Genomic DNA, 22,494 nt, shown 5'->3' with positions numbered 1-22,494 from the left:
TTATAGCAAATACCATGCATGTGTTGGCTTAATTAGACTAGATTCTATAATCAAGGCAAAAACTTTTTTAGTAGGTAAGTTAGGTAAGTATGAGTAAAGGTTAAGGTTACGCATAATTTTATTGTGTACTTCTTAAAAAAGTATATACAATATTAAAAAAGTATTCTTAGTGAAATGTATCCAAATTGTTACCTTATATTTGTTATATCATTAATATCATTATAGTATCCACGGGAAATATGCCCGTTTTATGCCAATTGGTAATTTATGATTTTATAATATACCTACAATCTACATGCCTAATTATTCAAATTGATATGCTAATGTTTAAAAGGTATAATAAAACAACCGTTTAAAAAAATGATGTATTTAAATATGTCAAATTAACATCGCATTTATTTAAATTACATGTTGACGAATCACTTTAAAATCCAATTTAAGTACATGCCGTTTCAACTCGTTAATATCTGAAAAAATAAAATTAGGAAATCACTAATTTTGTAACTTAGTACTATTAGCGGCCGAATCCACCCAGTCCACCGAATCCACCGCCATAACCGCCCCCATAACGGTTCCAGCCATATCCTTGGTTACCGTAACCGTAGCCTCCTTGACCGTAGCCGCGTCCTCCCCAGCCGCCCCCGTAACCGCCTCGACCGTAGCCGCCATAACCGCCTGGGCCTCCGTAACCGCCTCCGAACTGGGCGGATACCACCGAAAAGACGGCTAGGGTTACAGCCAAGACCAGTGCGATCTGAAAAAATACATTACGTAGTTTTTATTATTTTTGTTGGTAATAGATAATAAATTGATGGTGTGTCAGTAAGTTACGATCTTACGATCTACCTAAGGAAATTTCCTGATTATCGCAAACTAAATTTACTGTTTTGAGATCGCCTTTCGAAAATTTATTGTGTTTATTTATAAGACAAAAAATCTGTTTACTAGCTTCCTACCATCATCAGAAGTCTCTACATATAGGTACATACTTATTAAACAAGCCTACACATATTAGTCAAGAACGAATATTACCAAGGCTAAAGAATTTCTAGTGTTTAATTTTGGTGTCCGATTTCTTATTTCTGAATTGAGCAGGAAAATTTTACAGCCAGTATACATAAGTATTCATCTATTAACCGCTGTATAACAAGTAGGTACTGCGAGGTGCATTGTTAGCAAAATCTTGTCAAAATTTAATTATACTTAGATTAAAACTTACTTTCAACATTTTGAATGCGTTCACTTGATACACTAGTCGCTATACTGGAGGAGCCCCTGCTTAAAAATGGTGATTCCATTTGATGGGGTTCCCTTGAATAGAATTACAACTTTATCTTTGCATCTCACAAAGTAATAATTCCCAATGTTTAGTTCAATTGTTGTCATTTCAGTAACTGTAGTTGGAACTTTGTTTGTTATTGAACTCTCTAGTTTTGGATAATATTAGCACATTGACCAAAACCACCATGGATGCTCAAACTTTACGTCAGTGTTTATGTATCGAATGCCTAGGGCCAAAGATAGATAAACATTAAATAGTGTTCTGGGGGCCGATTTTTGAATTACGACCGTTCGATTTCGTGTATTTCGTTCAATAATATCTCCACTGCTAGGCATTTAAATTCTACTAATAGAATTGAAATCGAGTGGTCAATACCACTAGATTCCAAATTTCTATCGCTCGTATTTAAAAAATCAGCATTTCGCCGTTTTCCACCGATTTTCGAGTGACGAAATCGAGCGATCGAAATTCAAAAATCGGCCTCCTGGATCTTTTTTATGGCGCCTTCGGTTTGCATTTTTTAATACAATAGGATTTCTATCCTATTGTATTAAAAAATTTAATGCTGAGCTTATTTGAGATTCTTCTCAAATAAGCTCAGCATGGAAACTAAAGACTATATCGCCACCCGAGTAGACAGCTATATCGTGACTATTTAGTTTGAGATAGACTGAAAAAGCCGTAAAGATTTGTCACCGTTACACTAATTGTTACTATCAATTTTATATTTGAGTCATATAAAGCGGTATGAAGCGGATGATGAACGTTGATCGCCTCCTTAAAATAATCTCATTTATTACCTTTCCTGTTTGTAAACTTTTCTAAATTTCTATATCAGGGGGCCGATTTTTGAATTTCGAGTGGTCTGATTTAAACTTTCACGATTTTTACATATTATTAAATTGTACAACGGGACTTAATCGCTTATCTAAGTTTTTAAGATTTACCTCCGACGTTTCGAGTGCTCGATTTCGTGATTTTAGAGTGAGGAACTCGAGCGCTCGAAATTAAAAAATCGGCCCCCAAGCCAACTTTAAAGTGTGGAATCGCCGTCATAAACCTATGAAAATATGGTGGTACTTTCACAGTTTATTACGCAGGCACGTGCAAAGAGTTAGCTTAGATGGACTCTAACATTTTAATAATAACTACAAAATGCGTATTATTGTCCGTTAAGTACCCATATTTTTAGAGAATTGGCGAGACATCTAGTTATTACTTTGTGCACCTCTGTTGATAAAGTAACATGCATGCATGGATTCCAATCTAATCGTCACCCTTATTGCTTTGAAAACGGGATTCTTTTAGCTATAGTACTCACATGTAACTATTTTATGCTAGGCTGTTTTGTACATGACACATTTTTGTCTTGGAAAAAAAAGGTCATCATTAGTACCTATAGGCTCGTAGGAGAAAAAATAAAACTCTTCAATGTAATTAATTTTATTAAGTATTACAACAAAGGCTTTAAAAGTAATGGTTAATAACCCGTAAAAGATTTGTCCTTATTATCTTTCCGAACCGCCAGTTGAAAATTTTGCGGATACGGTCCATAGTACACTGTCGGAGGATAGTATGGATCTCTAAACGCGTAGTATGGGAACGTGTATAACCCACCCGAAGGCGAAGGAGCGGACGGCCTCCCGACGTAGCCTTGTTGAAGTAAAGAGTAGAACTTGCCGTCATCGTAATTTGGCTGCTTAATACTGATAGGTCTTGAACGATCTCCGTACGGGCCAATCACAGGACGCCATGGATACACCGGGGAACCATCATCTGTTTCACTATCTGCTTTATATCCTTCAGTAACAGCCAATATTAAACAAAATACTAAGATCTGCATTTTCCCACTGCGACTGCTAGACTGAGCTAAAGTTTTCTATATTCTGAAATAAGTTTGCGTAAATACTTACAACTCCTAATTAGTGTTATCGGTAGGACAGGTTGGTTGAAGTGCTCTTTTATCGCTCACCTTAATTTTTGTAAAAACCCAGCCTTGGTGAAACGTAAAGCGTTCTGTTGTTAGATTTTTTCCAAGTTTATTTAGTCTAATGGCAATTATATACATTGAGGGCAATCAGAGTGTAGCCTTGAGGTTGCCAAGCCAAGCAACCAAGTCGGATTATTTTTCCAAGTTTAATATCCGTGATAAATATTGGTTCAAATAATTATAAATGCCATGGTAAGCATGCCACTTAAAATGCTAAAATAGACTATTATTATGTCACTCTGTACACACATGAATATTAATGTATGGAGCCTATTTATACGTAAGTACCTAGCTTTCTTGTTAAAACGCACATTTTTGAACCGAAGGTCATGGTTTTGAAAACTCTTACAAACCAAGTAGTTATTTCTTTCGATATTTATGCTATGCTATTAGAACAGGCCTAAAAGTATTACTGCATAGTTGGACATAACATTTTAGGCTGATGATAATGAGTGTCTTGAAAATGATTAGCTTTTAGTAGAGACTCCTTTGGTCGCTCGCGTGGTCTGGTAGAGTGGAACCTTACACACTTTTCTTGTAATAACTGCCTGCCTAAGCTTTGTGAGCACAAAATTACGAAGAGCATGAATTGCCTTGACTTGATGCATCTCATTGGTTAACTCTCTAACTCATTTATCCATTAGGTACTCTGCCCTGCAAGACACATTCAAACAATCTATCTGTACCTATATCGCAAATACATACATACATATGTATGATATGGTATATTTTTATCTGATTGCGTCCTATATTCGATCAAAATAGATGACAAATCAAGACTACCTAATTGCAATGCCTGCTATTATCAACGTGCAATATATCTGTTAGTCAGATGTCGGACTATCCAACAGGCATAAACAGACCGTAGGAAACCGTGATGTCGTCAGTTACTCGTAAAACTAAAGTATCCATACTAGAAATGTGATGTGTCACACACACACTGTCATATTCTCGATTCAAATACAAAACACACTTATAGCAAGTTCTGTCGTGTACCTAGTGATTTGGAGATTTTGGGATAGGTTATTTAATAAAAAGCTAAAAATCTCTACAAATAGCTCGCCTGCGTTTATTTTAAAGTACCTAGAGTCATATTGGCTCTCAATTATTTCCTGGAATAATCTTGTCAATAGTGTCCTTTATTTTATTCGGAATGTTAGTAAATAGTTTAGGTTTCTGAGTGGAGACATTTGAGCCTGTTGTAAATCCTGGTTTAGCACTTGACGTAGGTTTTGTAGTCACTTGATCAGTAGTAGTAATAGTATCAGTTGAAGTAGTATCTCGTGGAGATTCAGTCTTGTCTTGACGTCGGCATTGTCAGTAGTGGTGCCACGGGATCGCCCGGAATAATCAGGGCACATATGATGCTTGTGGTGTGATTTGGCGAAAACATGAACTCCGCAAGTTACATATAATACTATTAGTGGTATTACCTGGAAATAAAGAATTGTAAAGGTGATACTTTTTTGATAAATATCCTCCATTGATGAAATTTTACTGCGTCTTGCAGACATTTTGAATTGAAACAATATTATTATCATTTCCAACACTCGTTTTAATAATTATAACTTAGGGTAAAATAAGGTACCTATCGCAACAATAATAATACAGCATTAAACAGCACGAATAAGGCATTAAATAATTTATTTTAATAACACTTTCATACATATCATCAACCCTGAATCCTATGACCGTACAGGAAACATGTGTAATTGCAAGATCCTGTTCTCATTTTCCTTTATTCTTTCTTTTCCGGTTCTTTGTCTTTGTCTTTCTTCCCAGGGATCCAATTGGAGATGACATTCAAGAAGCCCTGGAAGTCAGCGACGTTGAAGGGGATGCTGGGAGTAGCTGGAGCGGGTTTCTCGTCTGCGCGACGGGTGCGGTTGTGGTCTGGGGCTTGGAGGGTCAGGGATACACAGCAAAGCACCAGGAGGCATATTGTCAACTGGAATATAAAGTACATGATACATGAACACATGTTAGTCGACTTTATATACCATACTACGTATACCGAAGTTCGGATCTTAAATTAAAGATTTAGTTAACGCAAACAATGTGAATTATATGAACCAAATTAACAACTTGAAGATTCATGGTTATTTATTTGAGTTATTCTAATACTTAGATCCAGTTTTTAGCATATTCTATCTATCTAATACCTTTAAACGAGCAATTCTTATTCTTGAATATTTATTTATTTATATATATATTTCGGGGATCTCGGAAACGGCTCTAACGATTTCGATGAAATTTAGTATATGGGGGTTTTCGGGGGCGAAAAATCGATCTAGCTTGGTCTTATCTCTGGGGAAACGCAAATTTTTGAGATTTTATATGTTTTCCGAGCAAAGCTCGGTCACCCAGATATTATTCTTTATTTTAATTGTTTATATGCTGACAGTTATACACTAAGTTTGATTTAGTAAGTTCTAGCTGCTCTTTCTTCGTTCATCAAATGGCTAGTTAAATAGTTAATACAAACGAAAATCATAAACTTTCTGCATTAAGCATTCAATAATTTATAAATAAAAACTTTTTACTAAATACAAAAGAGACTTAATACATAACATAAGTACTAAGTACTAAGTAAAAGTACTACGTTTTCCAATGCATCATAGGGAAGGAAGCACATTTTCCCCTCGATTAGGAAATCGCATATCGTCGGGTGACAAGTAAAAGTCACTAAGTACTATCAAAAAATTAAAGTAACAATGCACTTTATTACACTTGTAACACGGTTTATTGTCCTATAATTTCAATGATGTTAGTTAGTGACTTTTACTTGTCACCCGACGATATGTAGCTACATCATAGGTATTGTACTATGCATAAGCTAATACAAATCTAGAGTCGGAATGAACGACGGAAAATGAGAGCAGTATCGAGTATCTAAGAATAGAATAGTCCTAAAAATTATCAACCTTTTACTTCAGGTATTTTTTTTAAGAAACGTTATTATGATTCGTACGGAATCCGAATATGACGATAACTGACAACTAAAGACTTGGAGGATATAATCGGACGCAATAACGGATCGGACGGATCAAACGGAGACGCCATGTCTGTAATTTTCTGTACAAAACAGTCTGCCGATTTTTGCGGGGGAGGGGAACGTCAAATGTATGCGTAACGTAAAAATAGCCATGTCAGATAAACGTCAGTCCATACATTGTGTATGACCGTTGGCCGCCTATTTTCGACAGAGGGGAAAGCCTGTTAATGGCTACTCCATTTAGTTGTATCCTCCAAGACTAAAGATCACATGTCTTTAAAACAGTCAACATGCAGATGTAACTTTAGTTTCCTGTACGTCGCATTTCTTTGTGAATAAGAATGAATATAGTGTGGGTGCAGTTTTTGTAATGTATCTTGTATTAAAATCTAAATCTGATCGTAATTTTTGGGCCCCACAGGAAAAAAGGAACCCTCATAGTTTCGTCATGTTGAATTCATCCGTCCGTAGTATAGCTTACTGACCCTTTGTACTACGTAAGAAAAAAACTGCAGTAAAAAGGAAAATTATTTATCTTGAGTAATTAGACGTTTTCGAATTGCAATCGATTGAACTCTAGAAACTTTAACACATTGTAGTATTGCTGACTGTACCAGTTCCAATTTATTTTGTTTTAAATTATTATTTTTTGAATTAGCAAGTCAGTAAAATTCTAACCGATGATTTTTCAACCACGTGTTCTACACGTTGGTGTGGTGTAAAATGTTAAATTCACTCGGCAGGAAAATTTGTATATTAGGCCTCGTGCCTTGCAACAGTTGCAACGCTGAAGATTCCACTTTTTTAATCACACGCTACGCTCGTGGTTCAATTGTTAAATCTTTCGCTTGGTCGGGTATCAATATTAGCACCAGATGTTAAATAACAACTTTGTCCCCTAGTATAACAAATAACTATTATGTACCTACACATTTTTTAACGTACCTTGGAAACCATTTTCTTGATGAGGCGTTGACAGTTCTGCCGCAATGGAAAGTAATTCCGTTTTTATATGGACGCCATTGTTTTACGCGGAGTCAATTAGTGAAATTGATTACGAATAATGTATCCGTTCGCGAAACTGATAAACTGACGAAAATAGTATCAGTTTCCTTTGCCTTTTATTAGTCTTTTAAATATTATTTGGATTATGTAAACGAATACAAGGTACTAAATTATTGATGGTTCAGTTTTTAAGTACCTACTGATTATTTTTGAACTAACAGGATTGCTTTGTTATTTAACCACTTGACAAAATTATACCTTTGTAAGTAGGTAAGTATTGTTTATTTATTACTTTATTCCAAATATGTCATGTTTACGTGGCTTTGCTTTGCGTTGTTTATAAATATTCCGCCCACTTCAATGAAGTCATTTGTCATTATTACTGATTACCGTGCTCAGATACGTTTACACGTTAAAGTAAAAACTAAGAAAAGCATAAATAAATATTCTTAGGTCAAACATTAAATCCTTGAGTATTCCCTTTAAAGTTTCAGAAAGCTTTCAAAACATTTTAAAGATTAAACTAAGTGACTTAGACATGGTGCGCGGAGTGTCTATTTTATTATTAATGGTAAGACAGCCAATTTATTCGTCTTCTATACACGATAATTTAGCTCATTATATAAACAGAGCGATACCCTCGTATTAAATATTCTCGTATATTAAGTAGGTTAGTAATTAGTCCAAACAATTCTCTGTTATGTAAATATCTAAATTGGTAGTGTACTTTGTCCAAATGTACTACTTTTCTGGGGTAGGTTTCAGTTTGCTGGTTTATAAAAACTGAAATAATTGTTTATTTGCCAAAATGTGTTCCAGACTACCTGGGGCTGCGACACTAGCCTAGATCCTAACCCTGTCTCGTGGAGTTAGCTGCAAGATTATGTAAAAAATGAATTAAACAGCTTTCCACGCTGCCGTCTTGGTATTATAATATTTGTTTTACTAATAAAAGGTACTTACTTTACCAATCTACTTTTTCCAGACTGCATTTAATCAAACGTTGACAGGATCAGTCTTCGACCAGTTCAGTACACCAGACAAGAAGGATAAAAACAAAATGCTGATGTACTTGAGGGGGTTGGTGAAGCCGGAAAGTACCACCACCGTCAAAGTGACCACCGGGCAATATGGTTTTACTCCAGCTCTTGACTCCCTAACAATTAAGGTTAGTGCTGTAATCCAGTAAAAGAAAATTGGGTTATCCTACTTATTTATTTCTTTGGTGGCTTCATTGAAATCCAGCGCTATTGACAAAGCTAAGTCCAGCATTGCTGAGTGGAGATGTTTACTATTACTTATTCTGTGGTGGAGACCGTTTTCAGCCCCACATCTTTTAGTTTGTTGTGAATTCTTCGTTTTTCACATTTTTGTTAAGTAATATGTTTTTGTAATATATAGTAATGATTTCAATTTCAATTTTTTTTTTCAATTTCAATTTATTCAAGCAAAATGCAATTTTACAGGACTAGCCTAAGTCATTACATTTCTTATACCTAAGTTCAATTATAAGTAAAACTAATAACAATAAAATAAAATAAATCAATAAATCAATGATATGTGTTGCCTGAATAAATATTATTATTATAGATTTTAAAACAAATGAACAAGTCTACAGACCTATATTTGTTTAGGTATGTATTTCTAAACGGTCCACTGTTTATCAGGATTCAGTATTTATTTAGGTATTTCTTCTTTCCATGGTACATGTATTTATGACAATTTATGATAATGGTTATAGTTTCTTTCCTTTATTAAAACTTCATGTATCTAATTTAAGAATAGTAAATTTGTGTTTAAATTTCCGTATAAAATTAACAGTTTAACAAATATTTTTTTGAATACATTTCTAGATAGGTACTTATGTGTGTACCAAGCTAAAAAAAAAAGGTTTTTTAGGGTTCCGTACCTAAAGGATAAAAACGGGACCCTATTACTAAGACTCCGCTGTCCGTCCGTCCGTCCGTCTGTCCGTCTGTCACCAGGCTGTATCTCACGAACCGTGATAGCTAGACAGTTGAAATTTTCACAGATGATGTATTTCTGTTGCCGCTATAACAACAAATACTAAAAACAGAATAAAATAAAGATTTAAGTGGGGCTCCCATACAACAAACGTGATTTTTGACCGAAGTTAAGCAACGTCGGGTGGGGTCAGTACTTGGATGGGTGACCGTTTTTTTGCTTGTTTTTTTTGCTTGTTTTGCTCTATTTTTTGTTGATGGTGCGGAACCCTCCGTGCGCGAGTCCGACTCGCACTTGGCCGGTTTTTATCTTTACGAGCAAAGACTCTGCCAAAGAAACGTAAAGTGTGTATTTTCCTACAGGAAGGCAAGGGTTTACCAGATCGGAGTGACAAGTCCAAAATGTTGGCGTACCTTAGAGGGATGAATTCTCCAAACAGCATGAGTATTTACGAGGAACCTCAGCATCGAGGCGTGATTCAGACCCTTGAGACCCAGAATACAGAAAATAAACAAAATGCTGCCGATATTAAGAACCCTGTGATCAATTCCGACCGACAAGTTTTGTGGGGAAATGCGGCTGCTGCGGGCACCCAGCCTTCAATTCTTCAACCTGAGGTAAGTGACAGCTAGAGTTTCAAACTGAAGACTGCGAGGTGAATGAGTAAGTAGTTCATGCAGAATAAGTGTGTAAATATAAGTACCTATATCGTCACCTAGTACAGTCAGCAGCAGAAGTTGCTAAGCGGGCGAGGTGTTCAAAATGAACTTGACACGTTCTTTATATTTTCTTAACAATAACGTCGCGTCAAGATCATTTTGAACACCTCGCCCGCTTAGCAACTTCTGCTGCTGACTGTATGCATAGTACAAGCTTTGCTTAGTTTGAAGCTAGGCCGATCTGCGTAAGGTTATTCCCAAATATTTATTTATCTTATGCAATCGCAGAAACCACGAAAATAAAAATGTCGGTTTTATACATTTCCAGGGATCATTATATCGATTTCGAGGTTTGTTTTGGTGAAAGTATGGCCTTTTCAACTTTACTTCGCAAAGTGAAGATCATTGCAAAAGCTGTATAAACATATAACACCCCTCTTTCTGCGTCGGGGGTAAATAAACATTTTGTATTGTCCCACAAAGGCCATTAGTGTATAAGGCCAATAGTTATAATTATGTTTTTACCACACCAGCTCATAAAGACTCTCTTTATCCTTCAAAGACTTAGAGTTGTATTTTATCCCCAAGAGTAGCAAAGTATGTTGATCCATTTTGAGTTGATTCCACGTATTGGCTGGTATAATTGACTTTAAGTAAATGATGAATATTTAATAGCTTTCATTTGGATTTGATTTGTAACGTTTTACTCGGTAAAAAAACTCTTTCACTCGGTAGCATAAATTGTTTAACCTTCCTGCTTTGAAACCCTCGAAATTACACTTTTCGAACCACTCGCTAAGGACGTGGTTCAATTTTGGAATCTTTCGCTTTCTCAGTTATCAATAATAGGTTAAATTACAACTGTGCTTCCTTGTAAAACAAATAACTATTGCTGACGACATAATGGCACGCGAGGTTCTGTTTGATCGTCTGGCCACAACATAATTGGCTGTATTTCATGATGTGTCCCAAAATTTAAACACCTAAGTATTTTGCAGAAAGAAAGTGACAGCGACACTTGTTTTTGGCGAGGTCAGCAGGCACCGGAGAATTCATACCGTTCACGATTAGTCCAAGATGATCAGGGAACAGTACAGCCACCTAAAGCTGGAGAGGATACTAAGGGATTCGTAAGTACCTATAAACCAAACTTCGAAGTTTTTACACATTTCCGACAGTTTTATAAATTGACTTCGGAGTAAACTCTTTTTTAGGGTTCCGTACCCAAAGGGTAAAAACGGGACCCTATTACTAAGACTCCGCTGTCCGTCCGTCCGTCCGTCCGTCCGTCCGTCCGTCTGTCACCAGGCTGTATCTCACGAACCCTGATAGCTAGACAGTTGAAATTTTCACAGATGATGTATTTCTGTTGCGGCTATAACAACAAATACTAAAAACCGAATAAAATAAAGATTTAAGTGGGGCTCCCATACAACAAACGTGATTTTTGACGTCGGGCGGGGTCAGTACTTAGATGGGTGACCGTTATTTTTGCTTGTTTTGCTCTATTTTTGTTGATCGTGCGGAACCCTCCGTGCGCGAGTCCGACTCGCACTTGGCCGGTTTTTTGTCTATGTTGAAATGTTTTGTGTTCCGTAATAGAGTCGGCAAAAACTGAATACTCGCAGGATCACTATGTTGTCCGCCTGTCCGTACTCGTATCAGGACCCGAATCAAGCTGAAATTAATATCAACGACTCAGGAGGCGATTCTAATTATAAGAGGTTGAAGAAATATCGCTTTTGACTGATAAATTCACCCTGTTATCACCATGGCTCGGTAAAGTGCCCGTCAGTTTGAAAATATACTTTATTCATGTAGGCCTAGCAACAAGCACTTATGAAAGGGTTTAAGGAAAGGGCACTGGGTTTGAAAACAAAACCTTATGGTTTAGGACCCGTTTATGAGTCGAAAATGTTTGTACACAGTCTACGGACGCCATTACAACGAACGACGCATGATGATTTAAGTTTTCTCATCGCGTTCCTATTTATTTGGTTTTTAGAAATTATATACGAAGTCCAAACGAAATTCTGTTTTTATTTCTTACAGGAGTTCGAGGATATGGGAGAGAATATCATAAAGTTTTGGGAGTGCGTAAAATACAAATTTTCAAAATCGTTTGATAAGATAAAATCAAAAGTCTGCGGGATGTTTGATGGTTAAATATACCATCTGAAGTTAAGTTAGATCGTATCACATGTAACGTCTGAACACATTACATTACATTACACTCACGAGTGAGTTATAGTTTTTTTTAGAATCCATAACTCCGGCGGGAACAATATCAGTACACCTGCATTGAGACTGTCCAGCTCTAGTAGCACGGTCGCATTTTTATCGTTTATCACCATGCCTGTCACGTTCTAACAAGTACCTATGTACGTGCGAAAGTGATGGGCATAGTGATAGTCGATAAAAATGAAACCGTGCTGAGCCCCCAGAGCTGGTGGGCTGTCTGGTACGACTGTTTGTCCCTGACGTTCCCAGGATAGCTTTTATACGGGCTACCGCGAAAACCGAATTTCGTAAACTGCGGGCATATTTCTCTGTCACTCTAATTACGCCTTCATTGGAGTAAAAGAGAAAGATCGCCGCAATTTGCGAAATTCGGTTTTCGCGGTAGCCCCTCAGACCCCGCCGATGCGACTTATTGGCAGTGCCGGCAGCTCGCACTGTGTCGCGTAGGAACTCGCCACTTCTTCGTGCTCTCACACTAATGCCGAATGCGCTCCTGGGCTATAATCGCGAAAATCGAAGTTCGCAAATTGCGGGCATCTTTCTCTGTCACTCTAATTACGCCTTTATTGGAGTAAAAGAGAAAGATCCCCGCAATTTGCGAATTTCGGTTTTCGCGGTAGACCCCCTGACATCAACTACTGACTGCGATATGTTTGCGTGACGATGGATGCCTGTGTGCAGTGAATGTCTGAGGTTTTGTGAAAGGATGGCTGATAGTTGTTCAACTGTAATAATTTAGGTTTATAAATGTATCATAATACTATAATTTACATGTAACTAACTTTCATGGCGCATTATAGTTATACACTGTAATGTCATGTAAACATGTTTTCAATAAATAAATAAATTCAATACCACTCCTGTCCTTTTTTTTACTGCATTGTAAAATAGTAATAGGAAGTATACGCATAATATTATACACTTATCCATTCAAGCATTCTTGGCTAGGTCATAGTCATAACAACGTTCAGTCATAACTGTCATTAAGTCATTCACTGCCGTATTCGAACTTCAAAATATTCACAAGAGACGACACGTACTAGATCCATTCTAGATACGTTATAGTTTAGATTTCAACTAGTTCTCTTTTGCAGCGCAATTCGGGCAACCAATGTCACTTTTACGTTAGATAGAGTTAGATATCTATTAGATGTGAATTGGATCTCTAAGCCATATCTTGTGGAAATCGTTAAAGAGTATCTCCAGAATCGCGCAAATGTCAAATTTGACAGGTTAGATCTTAAACATATCGTTATCGTGTCTTGGTGATGGTGTTAGATATCTAACAGATGTCTATTTCAAAATCTGAATCGGGCCCTCAGTCTCGTTGGCTGGGGGACGAGCCGGTGCAAGTCAATTACCTTGATTGAATTAGGTATTCGGTCGACTAGAGCTATTCTCTTTATTTATCGAGTTGATTGTCTTAGAAAACCAATATACGTGTGTTCTCAGGATACGTAAGGTATATGGATAATTTTAGATCACGCGGAAACTGGTTCGTGTAAGATAGTCGTTTTACAGAATAACATGGGTTAACTCCCATTCGACTCCAGACAACATTATCCCGGGGCCCCTCTACCTTTTATATACATCTACCTAAAATAATTTTATGGTCTATCTATTTCAATGACATCAGTAAAGTTTTGCTAGTCGAAATATATGGCATTTGTTTCCTGCACGATGAAAAACAGTGTATCCGTTTATACAACTTAATTATAAAATGCGCTAAACTTTAACGTCAAACTTTTAACCAATTCTCATTGAACGATTCCTCTATCTGTCTAAATAGACTTATTCCTCCTGTCTTATTAGTGTTGTGCAAAAAATAATGATTCTAAGCTCTCTATCCCTAGCAAGTTTCCCAAACAAACATATTAGGTATATGACCAATAATGTGTATTGCGAAGTCACCGTAACGATCGACTTCCTCTGATTTCCCCCATGATGGCCACAAGTCAATCTGCCTCGCCCACACCCCGATAATCAGGTGTGTCGTATGGCCAAATGCTGCGTGCGTAACCAATGTGGCGAAGTGATGGATGAGCATGACCGGTTTATGTCACACGGACCATTTATTTATTTAAGTATTCTAGTTTTAAACAAACTCAAACTCTATACTGGAATCGATAAATCTATTCGTATTTATTTGATGTGTTACATATTAACATAAGTATCGCCTCATTTTCAATAATCAGCCCAGCCACTCATCATTTACATGAGAAAATTTACAAAAGCACGAAACACGTCATGTGGGATGTTGATTCGACGATCATTGTCCCGATAATTAGTCGTTTCAGGGAATGGTCTCATAGCGAAGAGTCTCGACCAACAGCTTGAGAGACTCTCGCTAGGTAGCTGGCTCAAGGGTCAGATGCAGAAGGCGGTAGTCTTGGATACGGCACAGATAGTCCGGCGGTTCCTCTCTGCGGCCCTGACTACGTTAGCCTTGGTCCGCTGCTGGATTGTTTTTGTATGTTTTTAATTTTTTTACTTATCCTTAGAAATAAAAATAATAAAGAGAATAATACACTACGATGGCTTCGGCCCCGTGTACCTACGCCTTCCAAATGTCCGGAACATCATTGTTTCGTGTGCGGTAAAGATAGCACCGACATTTTTAAATATTATGTTAAACACTAGTAATGTCCACTGCTCCATTATCGTATCATAAAAATCAAAGTATTACAGCCGTTCAAATTGATTTCGTAATTTTAATTTTCCACTTAAAATTCAAATAAAGGTCTTTTAATTATTATGCGTGGTTACGTCATGAGAGTATGCACCCTCTTTTGCATAAGAGAAGGTCTACCACATAAATACTGGCTTATAATATTTTATTTTTGATTTTTAATGACAAGGATCGAGGTTCAGTACTTTAACAGTCTACTGTAGCCTAAGTACTTACTAAAGCCCTTAATATTTGATTTCAAATCAGCTTTTTCGTATATAGCAAAGCATTTTGCCGAACACAGCAAAGTAACATAACCAGCAGACTACGCTTGGCTTTTGTTCCTGCATTAACCTTTCAGGTATCTAAAGTTACCTGATGAACCGAACCTATCTACTACAAAAAACAAGTTTTTACTAATGGTTTGGCTCCGATGACAAAGTAATAATGCGTAATGGTTAATTGCTGGAATCTTCTTTAGTCCCAATGCTAGTTAGTGGTTATGGAGCTGTTACGAACCGGAAACAAGCCTAAGGGTAACATTCCATTTCTGACCGCAGCTGCACTACTGGTACTGAACGCGTCGGTGTTAATGTAAATTTCCATAGTAAAATGAACAGTAGTGCAGCTGCCGTTGGAAATGGACTGTCACCCGTTTTTGCCGCCTCTGTATCTGTCGATTTCCTTGATACTATTATTGACGCCAATGCTAAGAGGTCCATCTCCCCTGTGACGAAACAGCTTTTTGCTTCTTTTTGTGGACTTAGTCGCCTAGTACGACACCCTTATCCCATGTGAGGGTTGGCGCTATTCTAAAGCCGGCCACCACACGGCAACGGGAGACGCACACGGGGAGATGGACCTCTTAGCATTGGCTTGCAATCCATCTTGGAGAAGGATACTCCGAAATTAAATCCCGGAATGGAGTTACCGTAAGGCGCGAGTAGGGTCCAATAAGCGGCAGATTCCTGCAGCCGACCTGCCTCCACACGTATTGGCTCGCCTTTCCTGTGGGTTAAGACAGTGAAGCCGAGAGGGTAATGCAGGTGCTGGGCATCCCTGCGTTTCCTTAATTCCGTCCCAGGCGGTGTTAAGTCTGGAGAGGTCATTGTCTCTCCGATTTGCACCATAAATCGTCTGCAATAGACGCAAAGGCCAATGGATTATTGACGGAATGAACCTCATAATCAGGGGCAGTAATACGTCGGCGAACGTTACTCATTTTATCAAGGAAATTGACAGATACAGCGGCAGCAATGACGCTGCAACAGTAATACAATCTGCAGTTGACATCAGAAAATCATCTTTATATCGTATCGAAACTGTGATAAAAGATGCGCGTGCCCATCACTGGTTGTTGTGCTCCAGCACCGTCCATTGTCCTGCAATTTCGTCGGCTGATTACTATGACACACGTGCGTGATACGAGCGAAATCGGAGCATCCTGTTGATCCATTGTATCCAGAACCAGTAGCGACTAAAACTTCGGGCCTGCCGTACATAAAGGACAACATTGTCGAGCATTCTTCTGTTTTTACTGAATTGCCTGTGTTCAAGGATATCTTTGACTATGGATTACCGATTAACAATATTGGTGTGCATTGTAAGTATTCCTTTAAATACCGTAGAATTGTCCGACTGTAGTCGAAAAGCTCCCAACCTATGGTCCAAACATAAGTCTGTCTTCGTTCAGGCGTGAATATTATTTGCATGACGCAGTTCTGAGGTAAAATATAAAATAAAATAGAAGGAAGGAAGAAAAATGTTATAAAAGAGAAAAAGAGGATTTGATATTGATAATTAATTACCTAACGTGTTGAACTTTTGGACCATAGTGGTAGTACTGGACTATAGTCTGTGTATCTATATGTCTCTGTGTTAAAAATGAAATAGATATTTATTTAATTTTTGGTAAACAAGTTGAACTATTAAACGTTTTTATCCTTGATGTGTTACTTATATGTGTTATTTGTGGGGGCGTGGTGGGGGCAATCTATCACACTTGGGAAAAAAATTCGTACGAATTATATTCCAAATATTCATTTGTCCGAAAAAGTTCAATATTTAATAATGCATGAAATTTCGACAAACGCAACATCGAACAAATGTCACCTGAACACCTATTAAGCATGAATAAAACGTGCTAATTATTCAAATTAACACAGCCGTGTGCTAGACTCTTTACTGGGCACTCGACCATAGAAATCTCTAATATTATTTACTACTTAAATAAAACGACCGATACATGTATACCGGTACCGAGTTAACCGGGGCGGTTGGTAAAAAATTGTTAGGGTCAGCTATAGACTGGTTGAAAGCTGCATGAAGCTGATTTGTAGGTACTATGTTAAGTAAAAATGTAACAACAAAACTAGTTTTAGTCCCCAAAGTTAACAAATCTTACTAGTAAATCACCGCACAACTTCTTTACCAACAACCGCCTGCTGATGAAGTGGTATAAATTATGTAGTCCAATTGCAAGCATCCTTTAAACTAAATTTATACAATACCCTTACAAATTAATAAGTAGTGTTAAACTACCATCAGGGTAATTTATAGGTAGTTCCTGTTCCTAATATCTAATTGAAACATGGGAAAATAATGTGTCCATAATTTTAATTAACACTACTTCAAAATCAACAATCAAGCATTTTGACAATCTTGTGAGAAGTGGTGATTGGAGAGGCAATATTTTATTTTACTTGTGTCCGATATGCTAGGGCCAGGTTTAGTCAAATTTAATGAGGTTAGCTGGAAGAGAGAGGAATAACTTCGCCTTAGTACTGTTAAATATTAAAATTGATTCAACAGGTCCTCTTCGCCCTTGTATCAGCCTCGCCCGTCCGCGAGAAGCGCGACATCATGGAGTCGATGAAGGGCGCTTGGAACGATATGGTGAAGACGCTCAGCGACGCTAGCGACGCCGTTGTGCACGTGTTCAAGCCCACCGAGCGCAGCGTCATCGACAAAATGGCCGACGGGATCAAAGATCTTACCAACTGACAACTTTTATACGATTAAGTTAAAAGGTAGTCGTGATTTTTTAAATGTTAAATTAAAACGAAAAAGAAAAAAACTCGCAATTTTGTAGCCACATTTGTAAAATCTCCATTGTTGAGATTTTATTTTTGCCGGAATTTTATCGAGAGCTCATTTTAAAGTGCTCAGTATTTTCATTCGGTTTAATTGAAGTTTTATAATATTCAGTTTGTATTTATTTATTATAAGTAAATAGATTTTTTATTTTTTAAACGGGACACTTTTCGTTCGCTGGCTTGTTCTCTCGCAGTGTGACCGCAGCCTTCCACTGTTACATCAAAATGCCGTTATTACGCATTTTTCCTGTTCTACCGGCCTCAGGCATCTGTTACATTATGTCGTTATCAGTACCAAAATACATTTATATAAAGCTTTAAATGTTTTATTTTTATTAAAGGAGTTAAGTAAATATTGTATATGTTTATTTGAATTTTTTTGGCAATATGATATTTTGCTTAAATACAGGGGTAATGTAAGATGAAAAATAAAATAAGAACATTTTATATTTGATTTTAGTTTTATAAAAAAATATAAATATTCGCCTTAGTATCAACTTAGTTATGTGTAACTTCATATAATTCATTTATTGCTATTTATTATATGTCCTTACTTATTGTGTCATTAGTGCTATGATTTAAAATATATTATATAAGTATTAGTATAATATTTGCCCGTGCAGCATACAGAGAGTCAAAATTAGGGTGAAAGTTAGGTACTTACCTACTTACTCAATAATCTCAACATGCATAACATTTTGTCACTGGCTACATAATACACAATGGCAATTAAATATCAGCAGCATGGCTTCATTTATCGGCTCAGTTAATAAAACGTCCAAGTATGTACCTACGTAGAAAGATTCCCATAATAAATAATCTGTTGATCCTGACATTTTAATGGACTATTTAAATGCACCAGTAGGTAATTAATGTGTGAGTATGTTTTTTGAATTTACTGGAGCATTAAAAATATTATGATTATTATGAAGCAAGGATATAATCACAAAACGTTCGTACTTTTTGCCGTCTATTGGCCTCTCTATCTCTCGCTTTGCGTATTTGAGCGATAGAGAGGCTAATAACGAAATTTCAATTTTCAATGTTTGCGGTACGCCCTCTATGTTGGGAATTGTTGAAATTTCACTGGTGTACTACGTTCTTATGAAGAGATGAGATATGCTACATAATCAGGCCCGGATTTAGAGACCCAGGGCCACTAGGCATTTGGTATGGCACTTAGATTTACCCTTTCTCCATCTCAAAACCATTGCTAGGTTGCCTGGGCCCCTAGACTCGGACCTTGTGGGCCTAGGCGGAAATCCGACCTTGTACTTACTAAACATAATAATAACTAAACGTCACTAATATAAGTGGCATTAGAGCCTATCTCGAGCGTGCCGTCCTTATAAAAGTCATCATCTTTCTCACCGTCGTTCAACAATTCCACTAGTTTTTCCGTGCTCAGTTGTAAAGGTACTGGACTCTCCGGGTAATCTGGCCTCTTATCGTAATAATCTTTATCTTCCTTTTCCTTCTCCTTGTGCTTGTGCCGCGACGGAAGAATAAATACACCAGCCACCAGTCCACTCTTCTTCTCTTCTGTCGTCTCGCAAGCTTCAAGCTCTGATAGTATCGTATTCCTCTTTATTATATCCGAAATGTTGTAATGATGCTCGTCCTTATGACGTTCTCTTACGAACATGCAGTAAGCCAACCACACGACCATAAAAGCGGCCTGCAATCGAAAGAAATAAGTCACCAAACTGGTTTGATATCGAGTTAAACCGAATCTAAAAAGCATATTTTTTATTAAACTTATACTGGCAGTTACGCCTTTTCAGTTAGAGTGGTATCACGCCATAATATTACGTTTATCGAAGAATGTATAGGTTAAACGCGAATAACATTCGAAGTATAGGTTCGGAGTGGTAAATAGACGTCAAATATTAGTCAATATTATGTAAACTCACCAGGACTAGCGCGCAGATCAAGCCAGCGAAGTATTGAGTCATGTTTTGTCAATATCGATAAGAGTTTTCAATATATTTTACTGCAATTGAGGCGAGTGTCGCAAGCGGAGTCGGATGGAAATAGTCGCCTCGAGCAGACCTCGTCGCATTCAATTAAAGTCAGTTGGTCTCTTTTAATGCGTGATGTCACCGAGAATATTTAAGATGCTCCATTGATCACAAAACTGATTGTTATTGCTTATTAAATAAAATATATCTCACAAACGCCAAAGGCTGACTGTTTGTCAACATAACTGCGTGGTTACCTCCTCCGCTCATGTCGCAACTAAGGCTGTTACCTCTAAAAAACGGCACGTCACTGCATCGATGTCTCTGTTATTGTTAAAGTATTGAAGAGAGACAAACTGATCGCCTTTCAAACCATTTAGAGGCACGCGGATTAATAAGAATGACTGTGGATTAGTATAACGAGGCTTGTTTAGCAGTTAAAACGTATTATTAGCGGTGTTTTGCACGCAACGCCTCACGAGGCAGGCTACTGAATTGGCTATTAATATTTGTGCAGCGAGAAAAATACAAAAAAGATACAGAATCCTATTGGTTCTGTATGTTTTTTGTGTTTTACTCGACTATATCGAAAATATTTTAATTTTAGCAATATATTATGTGTCTCGTAAGTTCTACGAAATTGCTGATAAGATTTTGATGATTATGATTAAGGTGTCTCTTATTCAAAATTATCTGCAGTCTGGTTAAAGCTTTTCACAGGTTTTACCTGCTTTTTTGCCCAGGAAAGGGTACAAAGAACGTTTAGGTACAGTCGAGTTGTTTACGTCGAGGTTATTTTCCAATTTGTCTGCGGATGCCGCTCGGACTTGACCCCATTGCCCAACTCGGCTGGTCAATAGGTTGTACATACAATGTTCAATATATCATACTATATAATGCTCGGTATGTGATACAGGGTCACGTGTTTATTTTTGGAAGCTCCGTGGGATCCGTGATTAAGATTTAACTCTAATATTATAATACTATGACACTTTTACATCTTGTCCAAGATCGTTGTATTTTTTACGCATAGGTATAGTATGGCTCTTCTGAGCTGAACTTTTCGCTTCGAACCTTAATCTTTCAAACAAAGGCCATTGTCTCTATTATCGCAAAACCGCTTGCTCCCGACTTAGCACGTGCCAGTACAACATTCATATTGAAAAACAACCGGTATCGTCATAGTATTAAGGTTCAAATTTAATGTCACTGATATTCTAGATATTACGTTTTGGTAGTGTAGGACGATAGACCGCCCCGAAGCGATACGGCACTCATATTATTTTGATACTTAGTGTGGTGTTAAAAATGAAACCCGGTTATTTATTCTTTCGGCTTTCCGCCGGTGCGGCAGCTATCTGCGCTTGTCTTACCCCCGGTGCGGCGGTGGTTTTTTTATGTTCTCGTGTGAGTAAGAAAAAGATGACTATACTCCCGATATTCTTACTTCAAGTATATTCTATTTCAAAAGAAAAAATGTACGGGAAGTATTTTTGCGTAACGCACTGAAAGGTATTTTTTTTTTAAGCGCGGCACGGGTGCTATTTCTCCGTACTCCATCACCCCGTACCGCACCGAAAGGCGGGTACGCAGCGCTCATATTGGGTATAGTGCTGCGCATTGTTCACATTGCCGCGTCGATACGACATTTTATTAATGCAACAATTCAAGGCTATGGCATTTATGATATTTATGATTTTTGATCTATGATTTTTTTCCACTTTTAAATTTATTCTAAGCAAAATAGCATCATTCGCAGACGTTTCTGCTTGTTAATAAGTTTTTGGCAAAAATTTCATTTTTGGTACTGTAAGGTGTGGCGTCAATGATACAACTGTTGGTGTCTAAATACGAATATATTCCGTTAAACTAACGCGTACATGCTATTATATACTACCACTACGTACGTGTGTGGGTGAGGCATAGTACACATACTACACCTCCCCCCTTGAAGAAAAAAAAAAAAATTAAAATATAAAACTTAATCTATTTTTTTTTTTTACGTAAGCATTGAATACATTGTAGTAAAACAATGATTACAAAAAAAAGGATTGTACATGAAAACAATCAAAGCAGTAAGTAGATAAATACAAATTTAAAAGAAAATTAGACACAGATGAAATTAATGTGCTTATTAAATCAAAACAATTTAACTTACAATCAAAACATACAATTGATAGCAAAATTATGGCATAAAAAATTATAATATAAGCAAATATTTATGAATGCCTTGATGACGAATCGAACCACTTTATTTTAATTACCGTTATATAACTTACTCTATGAAATATACCTACTTAAATACACAAAAATAACTTCATTTACTTATTTATAAAATATATATTAATTTTGTTAATGATAAACAAAATTTATTAATAAAAAAACTACTAATATATATGTTAACTCTAATAAAAATGAAAACACAAAAAAAAGATAAACACTTAAAAACTATAGACATATTTATTGAACTAAATTCAAAAATTACAAGAACTATTTCCAAATTTGGAAGTGTATTCGTCAATACAATTCGTTTCTTCGTCCTTTTAAGTCTTACTTAGTTACAAACATAGGTTTGTTACTCGTCATTGGTACCTTATAATATCATTTCTAATTTTTTATTGTACATTATCAGT

At 36.9% G+C, this 22,494-nt stretch overlaps 2 protein-coding genes across 2 annotated transcripts; one reads left to right on the top strand and one right to left on the bottom strand.

Moving 5' to 3' along the window:
- Positions 1–16,151: 16,151 nt before the first annotated feature.
- Positions 16,152–17,812, top strand: LOC134655212 (uncharacterized). Its single transcript, XM_063510662.1, has 2 exons — positions 16,152–16,408; positions 17,617–17,812. Exons 1-2 carry the CDS (start codon positions 16,376–16,378, stop codon positions 17,806–17,808), a joined length of 225 nt encoding a protein of 74 aa, XP_063366732.1. The 5' UTR covers positions 16,152–16,375; the 3' UTR covers positions 17,809–17,812.
- Positions 17,813–19,179: 1,367 nt separating this feature from the next.
- On the bottom strand, positions 19,180–20,162 carry LOC134655211 (uncharacterized). Its single transcript, XM_063510661.1, has 2 exons — positions 19,814–20,162; positions 19,180–19,578 (listed from the first exon to the last, which is right to left on the bottom strand). Exons 1-2 carry the CDS (start codon positions 19,853–19,855, stop codon positions 19,195–19,197), a joined length of 426 nt encoding a protein of 141 aa, XP_063366731.1. The 5' UTR covers positions 19,856–20,162; the 3' UTR covers positions 19,180–19,194.
- Positions 20,163–22,494: the final 2,332 nt, after the last annotated feature.

Source organism: Cydia amplana, chromosome 16 (genome assembly GCF_948474715.1).
Source record: "Cydia amplana chromosome 16, ilCydAmpl1.1, whole genome shotgun sequence".
In the NCBI taxonomy this organism is placed as follows: domain Eukaryota; kingdom Metazoa; phylum Arthropoda; class Insecta; order Lepidoptera; family Tortricidae; genus Cydia; species Cydia amplana.
This window is presented reverse-complemented; position numbering and strand designations above follow the sequence as displayed.

What these genes read in the sequence shown, in the direction of transcription:
- LOC134655212 (XM_063510662.1), top strand. Translation starts at nt 16,376, where the DNA reads ATGGATTACCGATTAACAATATTGGTGTGCATT. An exon ending in TAACAATATTGGTGTGCATT is followed by an intron (nt 16,409 to 17,616) that starts GTAAGTATTCCT and finishes TTGATTCAACAG; the next exon opens with GTCCTCTTCGCCCTTGTATC.
- LOC134655211 (XM_063510661.1), bottom strand. Translation starts at nt 19,855, where the DNA reads ATGACTCAATACTTCGCTGGCTTGATCTGCGCGCTAGTCCTG. An exon ending in TGATCTGCGCGCTAGTCCTG is followed by an intron (nt 19,579 to 19,813) that starts GTGAGTTTACAT and finishes TTTCGATTGCAG; the next exon opens with GCCGCTTTTATGGTCGTGTG.